Source organism: Cervus canadensis, chromosome 21 (assembly GCF_019320065.1).
Source record: "Cervus canadensis isolate Bull #8, Minnesota chromosome 21, ASM1932006v1, whole genome shotgun sequence".
Taxonomy (NCBI): domain Eukaryota; kingdom Metazoa; phylum Chordata; class Mammalia; order Artiodactyla; family Cervidae; genus Cervus; species Cervus canadensis.
This window is the reverse complement of record NC_057406.1, coordinates 3386348-3397133: the sequence shown is the minus strand read 5'-3', so window position 1 is coordinate 3397133 and position 10786 is coordinate 3386348. Positions and strand designations below refer to the sequence as shown.

The following is a 10786-nucleotide window of genomic DNA, read 5'->3' as shown; positions in this document are numbered from 1 at the left end:
AGGCAGGAGCCATCTGTATATGTGCCCTCTCACAGAAATCACTACAGGAAGCACAGAGGAATCACATATTTAATTCTGATCAAGCTTAGCATGGCATTTACATAAGGAAAATGCTTTGGGTGGAAAATACAGGAGCTGTTAACAAATTTTCTTATACAATGTGTTCTAAACAACCCACCAGGCCATCAATAACCAAAAGCCCAAATCCTGGAGAGAGATATATATGTATGGCTACACTCATTACATAGAACATTTACTACCTTTCAGTGTGAACCCTACAGCACGCACACACACATATACACCTTCTTGTTTAACAAAAGTCATGTCTTGTGGCCAGAAACATGTTACATCCATAACTTGCATTGGCCTTAAGCAGCAGATGGGAAGCTTCAGATTGCTGCGCCCTGGTCCACATCCCTCCATTTCCAGGCAAAAGGGCCACTCATGGGACCCCTCATGAGGCCCCTCCAGCCCTGCCCAGCTGGAGTGTGGAGAGGGGAGTAAGGGGCGGGGAGGCGCTGCAGCCCCGTCAGCAAAGGGAAGGGCCAGCAGGACTGAGGGGCCTGGGCTCCGCCCGGAACCACGAGCCCTGGCAGCCCAGCCTCGGGGAGAGGGGGACCACAATAGCAGGAGCATTCACCTGCTGCTTCTGACAAGCTGAGATGAGGCTGGGGGCCCTTAAAGCTTCCTCCCCCAAATCTAGGTCTCTAACCCTCTAAACTGCAGTCGGTGCCAAAGACAGCAACTTCTAAGAAAAAGGGAGATGAACCCAGGACTCACAGATGGTCGCCCTCCTCTCTCCGCAGAGGCCACACTGCCCTTGACCCTCCTTTCAAGTCCCAAGAGTGGAGGCCACCACGGCAGATGTGTCCAGACGTGGGGGTGTGCACTGTGAAGGATGTGGAGAGAAAACACAACTGAGCCACTAAACATTCCTTGATCCCAGAAACTGAGCCTTGGGGAGAAACCTGCCTGTGGGTCTTGACACTGTCCTGGATCACACGACGAGGTAAACCATTTTCTTCCCGTTAATGTTCCTGGTCTTCAGCCCCAGGTAGTGGCGGCTGTTCTTCTCTGGATGCCCGTACACCATGTTGATGAAGAACTTGGGTTCGTCTTCTGCCCTGGGTTTGAAGCACAGGCAGCAAAAAGCAGATCGTAGCCGGCGACACAGGTAAGTCATGGCTTCCGCCTCTTCTGAGGGCTCCTCATACACAGGTTGCTTCATTTCCTCGTAGGCAGACAAAATCACTGCCTGAAATAAGTTGATCAATATGCAGATCATCACCAGCATGAAAGATGAGAGGAAGAGGACACCAAGAACCCGGTTATTGAAAAATTCAGTGTTCTGAAAAGCTGAGACACAGTAGGAAAATATTGTCTGTGTGGCGTGGATCATGTCACTGTAGTTCCACTCGTGTTGCCCGAACACCAAGTAGCCAAATGCCATGAAGACAAAGAAATACACGGATACCACCAATGCCATGTGGCAGATGCCAGGAAGGGCAATCTGGATGGCCCTCTGAGCCAGACGCACATCATAAAACACCCTGGAATACCGGAGCGTCTTCAGGATCGTCAGAAATACCAGGAAACCCAAAATCATCTTCATGGTGTGATCCACTTGAGCCACTGCATGAAAGGGAATGAAATCCTCGGGATTTGACCGGTAAGCCCGAACTACACCAATGGCCAAGAAGTGCTTCCTGAAAAAGAGCACGATCCACAAGGTAAAGATGCATTTTAGAGCAAAGTTGAGCAAATTATATACACTTTGCACGTAGGCAGTCCTTTCTTGTGTGATTACGTAAACCTCGTCAAAAGTGTAGGCAAGGAAGAAAATGAAGATGGCCAAGTACAAGTAGTTTTCTGCTGAGTCAGCTGAGTATTTTCTGCTGAAATGAGTGAGCGAGAAGGAGTGAGCATTCAGGCTAGTGTTCACAACACCTAACTGAGAGACCTCGAAGATGACCGAGATGCTACAGAGGAGACTGATGTCTGGATTGAAGGTGGTCAGTTCCACAATCACAGACCAGGTCTTCTCATCCAGCCAGTGGCTTTTCTGGAGTTCGCTGAGCCTCAGTGTGGAATTAAACTGCTGCTCTGCCGGAAAAAAGTAGAAGGCGTACCCTCCTGAGCCATAGGTGTGCAGCAGCCCATGGGAAGTGTACGCCCATCTCTTCTCTGGAGGCTTATAAGTAAACCCTTTGGTCATCTTGTCAGTGTCCCGCTTGCTAACTTTATTCCATGACCCAGAGTAGTTTTTTGTGTCTTCTGGGTCCATCCCATATTCGGGGTGACAGCGAATCTCTCCTTTGAGGCTGCCCTCCACAAATTTCTTGGCCGGCAGACACGTTATCTCTCCAGGTTGCGCCCTCACCTGCCTCATCAGCGGCAGGCCAAGGATTTTAGAGGAGCTGTCAGGCAGAAACGTGGGATTTGGGTCATTGTGGAGCAGAGGCAACAGCACCCCATTCAGCCACTGATAGATGTCTTCCAGCCTGGTCACGCCTGCCAGATCCACAGAGAACTGGTCACGAATAAACTGATTGTAGTAAAAGCTGTCAGTGGGGTGTAGGATTGTGACTAGGCTCAGCAAGAGAGCCAGAAAGATGAAGTGGGTGAGGATATAACTCAGGAACAGGAAAGCTCTTCTTTTGATCCTCTTCTTTCTTTTGAATATCGTGATTTCATCTTGGGTGAGAGGCTGGTACATTCTTGAGTTTCGGAGCTCCATGAGGTACCGGTGGCGTCTGTCCATTTCTTCTGGGCCCTTCTGGATGTTGTGCAGCTTGATCTCAGCGAAGCGGCTGTTGCCGATCCACGAAATGTTTTTACAGTACTTGGCTTTCCGTGTTCTGTAGGCTGACAGGAATATGATTTTAGATGGTTGCACTAGAAAGACTGACTGAGTGAATGCACAAATCGATGCAAACACCCATGCTGTTGACTTTTCGAGGCCATAAGTCAGTCCATAAAATATAATGAAGAAGGAGGATATGCCACAGGTAAGAAACACCAAGAACCAGGCAACACAAACACACCAATGTGGCAGGACCATTCTGGGCTTCTCTTTAAGGGTTGTCGAACCTGGCTGGGGAGTCTGCTCCTCATCAGAAACATTTGTTTTGTCTTCAATATTTGGGTCATTGGTATTTATATTTCTTCCCTGGATGTGGGAGAACCTGCTTTGTGCTTGAGTGACCTTGCTTTGGGTTCTGGCGACCTTGCTTTGGACTCTGGAGATCTTGCTTTGGCTTCTGGAGACCTTGCTTTGGCTTCTGGAGACCTTGCTTTTGATGGGAGAGACCTTGCTTTCTGCTTGTTTGACCAGGGGCTGTCTGTTAGAGGTGACCTTGACAGAAGCCTTGGGTTTCGCACGATGTCTCTTAGACACAGGCTCCTGGGAACTTGCCTTGTCAATTTCATAGGCATGCCAGTTTCCCAGTCGTTCTTCCCAGTGCTCGCTTGCTGCTGGTTTCAAAGGATGTATCTGAGGAGTGACCTCACCTAGAGTCACCTGAGGTCTCCTCTGGGAATAGATGAACAAAGATGTGATCACTAGTTGCACAGGGAGGGTAATACAGGCACTTTCCAATCCGATCACCATCGACCTGATGTACCTCTGCTCCTGTGGCTCTGCTTCGATCTCCTTGCCTAGACTAAAGAACATGATATTACACAGAAGTGTGGACAACAACATGGCTAAGCAACAGGACAGCCTCTGGAGCCTATTGAACGGTGCAGAAATGACACCAGAAAAAACAGAGAACCACAAGTGGCTTCTCCCCAGCTTGTAACTAAAATCGATGAGGAAAAAGTCCATTTTCTCCAGAGGCTTATCTGGGGGGGTTACGTGAAAGGTTCGATCCAGAGAGGTGTCAATAGAAAGCCATTCTCGGCACATGAAGAGCCAGATGTGTCTGCTGAACAGATTCTCCACTTTGATTCTACTTAAATACCATTCAGGAGACCTGCCCTCATTGTTGTGCCACACACGGAGGGAATGGATGTCCCCCAAGTCCTTTGTCGTCGCTAGGAGGAAAGTGCAGATGCTTCCTCGGTAGAGAGTTGTAAATTGTGGGTGGCTTAAACAGTGCACATCACTGCTACCTTTGGTTCCATGCAGTTGGATAAAGACATTGGCCCTGGTCCCAGAACCACAACGGCTTCCTGTAAAAACAGTGACTAGGTAACACACATTATCATAAGGATCATTATCAAGCAGAACTATCACATGGTTCCTAAGATACTGGTCCGTTTCATCTCTGTGCAAGGCCCAGAAGGCAAGGACCAAGTATAACAGCAAAATGAGAAGTACAGTGAAGAGGGTCACAGGGTTTTGGGTGATGTTCTTGACTGCCTCCACTTGTAAATCCACAGGGTTAGGGACCACGATCACCTTGGCCGTCAAATAGTGGGTGCGCAGGTGAAGGTTGGCCTGTTCGATTATATCCAGCTGCCGCTTGGCCCGCCGCAGGTTCTTGCAGACACAGTGCACTCTTTGCCAAGTGGTCCTCTCTCCAACAATGCAGGTATCTTCTCTCCAATCGCTCTGGATCCCAAACATGTCCAAGCATTCACTGCTGAAAACAGAAATTCTCACCAACTTGTTATTGGGCTTTAGGACAAAGCGAGGTGCCTGTAGAAGCACACCGACGGTGCACTCGGAGGAAGCGGTTCGCTGAGCTATGACCTGCAGCAGGGCCGCGGGGAGACAGAGCACTCGGGCCTCCTTCACCGGACACTCCGGGTCAAACAGGTCACTCTCGTTGGCAATTGGAGGGATTTCATGGGGCACCAGGTAGCTGGTCATCAAAGAGTTGGGTGTGATCGCACGGCCCGCGTACACAGACACCGTGAACAACACGGACACTTCTGCCATGATGTGGATCAACACGTCCCTCCCTGCTGTACAGTCCACAACAAAGCTAAACGCCCCTGTCGTCTTTCTCAATGATTCATCCACTGCATAAGGCTCTGAGCTGGGTCCCACCGTGAGATTAAAAGTTCCAAAGCTCAGGTTTTTCCTGATGAGATACACTTCCACTGCATCAGGTGGGATCTCAATCCCGTCACCCGTGGCCTCGACTCCTGTCATTCGGAATCCAACCACCTGGGTCAAACTGTTTTCCCCATAATTTAGCCAAGGAAAAGGGTCATCCACAAATTCACAAAACATCGTGGAAATCGGAGCGTTGGCAGGCAGACTAGGAATGCTGTTCACGTTTAGGGTGGGATAAAAGCAATTCTGACAGTGCTTCTGGGTGCTGAAGAACTTGGTAACATTCCACTTTTCTGTTTTCTTGACATACATTCTAAAGTTGGAGGTCCTCAAGGCAGTGGTCTCGTTCTCTGGCACTTTCACAGCCAATACCGTGTCTGCTAGAGATTCAACCACGTGGAAAGGCTCTTCGAAGACTTCATAATGAACCAGCAGTTTCAGGATATTAGACAAGGTTATTAATATTCCAGTGCACACACTTTCTATTTGCTCAGAAGAAATGCTCTTATCTCTCTGATGACTATCTTGGAGGGCTTGGCTTGCTTGCCAAGTCCTCACCGTGGCCAGTTTCTGAGAGAATGCATTGATCTCAGAGGTTTTCTCTGTTAATTTAGTAACAGCCATGACCACCTGGCTAATATTCACCAAAGTGTTTATAGGAAGAATGAGTGTCTGATTGAAAAGGTGTTCTCGCAGTTTAATTTTGTCAGCTTGCAGACTTAAGTCGGTTTGCATGCTATTCAAGACAGATGCTATTACATATATTAAATAACTTGCATTTAGAAAATCCTGCTGTTGAAGCAAAGTAGACAGGGAGGAATTTGGTCCCATGGTGAAGTTGGATAACTCCTCCAGCACAGTCAGTGATGACTTTACATCAGTGGGAGGCTCCACAGTGGCGTAAAAGTTAACCTGAGAAAAAGCTCCCAGAGAGGTATTATATGCCTGAGCTATTATTTTCAAGGCATAATGACTGTCCAACACACCAACAGGGAGAAAGGAAGGGGGTGATGTGCAATTCTTCCCCAAATATAGGATGGATCCAAAGTTATTCTCTTTCACAGAACTGATTTCACCAAAACCATGTACATCAGGAACTATTATTTTATATGTAGGAACAATGTTCTTATCCTTGAAACAAGTACAAATGACAACAAACTTTGTAATGAAGGAAATTCCTTTCTCTGGAACAATTTTGCAGTCTGTGGTTACTGGCACATGGCGAATAACGAAAGGATACCTTAAGGCCAAGGTGACTCCACTCCAAGTTGCTGCATTTAGAGAAATCCAAAACTTATCTTCCCTGAAATTCCAGAAAGCAAAAGGCTTTATAGACACGTAGGCACCATTCCGTCCTGTTGACGTTTGCCCCGTCCAGTCAAAAGGCACCTCCTGACCTGACGACGTCAGAATGGACCACCAATAGACATCTCGGCCTGCCGTACAACCTGTGCAATCCAGAGACAATGAGAATCTCTCTGATAAAACCAAAACCTGGTCACAGTTTTCAATACATGAGATGCTTGCTACCGGGGCTCCTTGAAGCACGTGCAGTGTTGCATCAGCAAATGCTGACCTGCCGGTCTTCTGGATCACCAGTCTGAAAAAATATACACGGCCACCTTGAAGTGTTCCTGGAGAAAGTGTGAGAATAGGACCAGAGGCCAATGTCCACTTGAGATCAACCTGCTCCGGGAGACAAACTTCCTTGCTTATCACTGTTATTTTTTTTCCATCATAGTTTCTTGAGTCTGTGGTACAGTACCAGAGAAACTTAAGTCTCTCTTTCTCTAGAGGGTCTGTTTCCTCTGGATCAGAAGACATATTTCCATTGAGAGTCACCCCATCTGTGAAATTAATTGTGATGTTGGAAGGCCCTGAAATAACAGCATTCAGGGGACGTCTATAAATGACGACATAGATGCTATCTGAGTCATTCTGCCCTGGAACCTGGGGATTCCGCGTTCTGACAACCACCGTGAAATTAAACAAATACACCCCCCAAGGTAAAGAATATGGGGGTAGAGTCAACACTGTTGAAAATCCAGCTAACTTGACCGGTGGGTTTTTCAGAGGTTTACTCCAGTCGGGCACGGCTCCTACATAGGGCACGGGATAGATATACCACATCCGCAGATAGTACTCTTGGGTTGGACAGAAGAGGATGACTGTTGCATTGAAGGTGTCTCCCATGTCCCTGGTCAGTCGGACCGGTTTATCGTTGTTCCTATTTATCCGCACAGGGTCCAATTTACAGAGCGACGGTCGGGTTACCTGACAGGACACCGAGGACTCAGCGGGTTCCGATCTGTTCAGGCTGACAGCTTCTAAGACGACCGGCGTGGGTCCGTCCGTGGGACACTCGGTTCGGGCCACGAATCCCGGGTAGGAGCGCCGGGCGCGGTGCAGAGCCCGACGGGGCAACGCGTGGTGCTCGGCGGCCGCAGGCCCGAGCAGCCCGAGGCGGAAGGTCCACTCCAGAGGCCCGAGCGAGCGCGGCAGGTGGGACAGCCAGCGCAGGGAGAGCCGGCCGCCGGGCGCGGACAGCTGCAGGTCCACCGGCGCGGGCGCGGGCGCGGTGGCGGCGGCGCGGCGGGCGCGCAGCTGGACGTGCGCGCGGAGGCAGCGCGGCGCGAGGCCCGTGGGACGCCCGGCCGGCAGGCAGAGGCCGCGGCGGCCGCTCAGGAAGATGCCGCCACCCGGGGCCGCGCGGGCCCGGAGGCTGACGCGGGCGCGGCCGGCTCCAAGGCCGCCAAAGCCTGCGCCCCGCTCCCCAGGGTCCCGGGAGGCCCTCACCGAGCGGAGCGCGGCCTCCGGGCCCCGCGCCTGGACGAGGGCCTGGGTCTCGGAAGGGGAACGCCGGGCCGAGGCGGGCGTCGGGACGGGGAGGTCTCGGGACGGCGAGCCGGGCGCCTGCGGGGGAGCCGGGGGCGGAGGCTGGCGGCCAGGCCCACAGCCCAGGCCCAGGCCCAGGCCCAGGAGCAGGAGAGCCGGCCCGGGCCCCATGGCAGCGCCCGGTGCGAGCTGCGTCGGCGGCGCAGGGCGGAGGGCCAACGGACAAGGCGTGTGCGGCGCGGGGCGGCCGGGGCGCGGGCCGGGGTCACTGGCGGGCGTGGGGTTCGGGGGCCACGGTGGCCTGAGTCAGCGTGGTCAGTGGGGTTCCTGCCGCCCTGGAAATCAGTCGTTTAATTTCCTCTCCTTGGGTTTGCCCTGTGAATTCAGCTTACACTTTCACTTACAGATACTTAGAGTTTCTGTAAAAATCCCCACAGTTATTGATTTGTAATTCAGTTTTGTTGTGGTCACAGAATATTCTGTGCGATCCTTTACCGTTTCGAACGAGTTGAGACTCGTGTGAGTCCACCGTGTGGTCTGTCTTAGGTCCATCTGTGTGTCCCATGTCACCTGAATAGAATGTGTCTTCCACTGTTGTTGGGTGTACTGTCCTCTGTTTGGGAGTCAAGTCAAGAAGGGTGGTGCTGTTCCTTAGATCTATGTATTGTCTGCAGTGTTTTCTAGTTCTAGCAATTGCTGAGTGAAGATGATAATATCCTACTGCAACTGTGATATTGTGTATTTCATACTTTAATTCTGTTAACTTGCATTTCCTATATTTTGGAGCTCTATTTATTAGGTAGATACACAATTGTCATTATGTCTTCCTGCTGAACTGTCCCTATTATCATTATGAAATGTCTTTATCTCTGGTCAGAATCCTTGTTTTACAATCTCCTTTACCTGATATGAAAATAACCACATTAGTCATCAATTATATATCAATAAAACAGGGCGGTGCGTGGTGGTGGTGGGGATGAAGTCCAATAAGATGACCACACTTGCCTTCTCATGCTTATTTTCTAGGTGGCATGTATTTTTTTCATTTATTTGCTTTCAAATTATTTATGACTTTATTTTATAGTGTTCTTTTACAAGCAACATTTAATAGAGTTTTACAGTTTTATCCACTCATTCAATCTGTTCCTTTTAATTGAGTTATCTAGACCGTCAACCATTAATATTCATTGGAAGGACTAATGCTGAAGCTCCAATATTTGGTCACCTGATGGAAAGAGCCAGCTCCTTGGTAAAGACCCGGATGCTGGGAAAGATTGAAACAAATGGAAAAGGGAGGGCAGAGGATGAGATGTTAGATAGTATCACCGACTCAATGGATGGGAGTTTAAGCAAGCTCTGAGAGACAGTGAATGACAGAGAAACCTCGCGAGGTTCAGTCTATAGGCTGGCAAAGAATCAGACAGGACTTAGTGACTGAACAACAAGAAATGGCCATCAGCATTTAATGTAAGTATGCTCAGCATCTCATGTGATTATTGATATGTTTGGATTAGATCTGTCACTTCAATTATTTGTTTTCTTACTTTCTCCGATTATCCATTGTTATGTCTGATTGTTTTCCTTTTTGTTCCCCATTAATTCATTTAACATTGGTCATTTTAGACAGCTTTCAAGCACCTACTATACACCAGGCATTTTTCTAGGCATTAGCCCTAGGCCTAGTTCCCATGGAGCTTCCATTATAAAGGGGTTTGTTGCAGGAAGGGGGACCCCTTCCAGGGCCCGAAACTGGGCTCTTGTCTAACACTCAGAAATGAATTGCCCCGAGGAGACACATGTGCTGACAAAGCAAGAGATTTTATTGGGAAAGGGCACCTGGGTGGAGATCAGGAGGGTAAGGGAACCCAGGAGAACGGCTCTGTCACATGGCTCACAGTCTCGGGTTTTATGGTGATGGGATTAGTTTCTGGGTTGTCCTTAGCCAATCATTCTGAGTCAAGAGTCCTTCCTGGTGGTGCACGCTTTGTTCAGCCAAGATGGATGCCAGAGAGAAGGATTCTGGGAAGTGGTTGGACAGGTGGTGTCTCCTTTTTACCTTTCCTGAACTCTCTGGTTGCTGGAGGCTTATTAGTTCCCTGTTCCTTACCAGGACCTCCTGTCATAAAACAACTCATTCAAATGGTTACTATGGTGCCTGGCCAGGGTGGGCGGTTTCAATCAGTGTGCTTCCCGTAACAGGTTGAGCGACAATCAAAACTAACCTAAGCGTGAGGGATTTTGAGTATAACTGTGAGATGTGATATGAAGACAGATAAGGCAGGTAGAGATATGAATGACAGTGAGATGGGGAATCAAGGAAGGCCTCTTCAAGGAGGTGCCCTCTGAGCCCACAGATCACCATGAAATGAGGGCGCATGCCTCACAAAGAGCTAGGGAAGGGCATAACTAGGACAGGGACCTGTAAGTACAAATGCAGGGAGGCAGGAAAGAGAGAGAAGGTTAGTAGTGGGGCTTGAGTAAGCAGAGAGGAGAGGAAGTGGTAGACGATGTCATTGGAGAGACGGCCAGTGACCAGGGCAAGCTGGGCCTCAGAGACCATGGTCGTGTGTTTGAATTTTATCTCAAGTGGCTTGGGAAGTGTTTGAGGGTTTTGAGCGGGGAAGGGCCTGATCTGATTTCCAGGTTGGAAGCATCCTCCTGCGGTGAGGGAGATAGACTGTAGGTGGACAGGGTTGAAAGAGCAGGGGCCTCTTAGGCGGGGTCAAGGGAAACCAAAGGCACAGGCCTGCCTGCTGCAAGAACGCTCGGTATGTGAGTGAGCTGGTCCTGACTCAGTTTGGGGTTAGTGGCCATGGAGGTGGTGAGCTGTGGGGAATTCAGAAAAGATGCACGTGCTAATGCATTGGCTGTCAGAGGCCCGACTACATGATTTTCAGGGCCCTGTGCAAAATCAAAATGTAGGAACCTTGTTCAAAGATGGTCAAG

At 49.6% G+C, this 10786-nt stretch overlaps 1 protein-coding gene across 1 annotated transcript in view; it reads right to left on the bottom strand.

Moving 5' to 3' along the window:
• Positions 1-245: 245 nt before the first annotated feature.
• The window catches only part of LOC122423870 (polycystic kidney disease and receptor for egg jelly-related protein-like), an 11012-nt gene continuing 471 nt past the window's right edge, over positions 246-10786 (bottom strand). The window contains exons 3-4 of the mRNA XM_043441317.1: positions 3311-8141; positions 246-3169 (exon numbers count right to left, since the gene is read on the bottom strand). Coding sequence (XP_043297252.1) covers positions 998-3169; positions 3311-8141 — 7003 coding nt within the window. The 3' untranslated portion in view covers positions 246-997. The remainder of the gene's footprint in view (positions 3170-3310; positions 8142-10786) is intronic.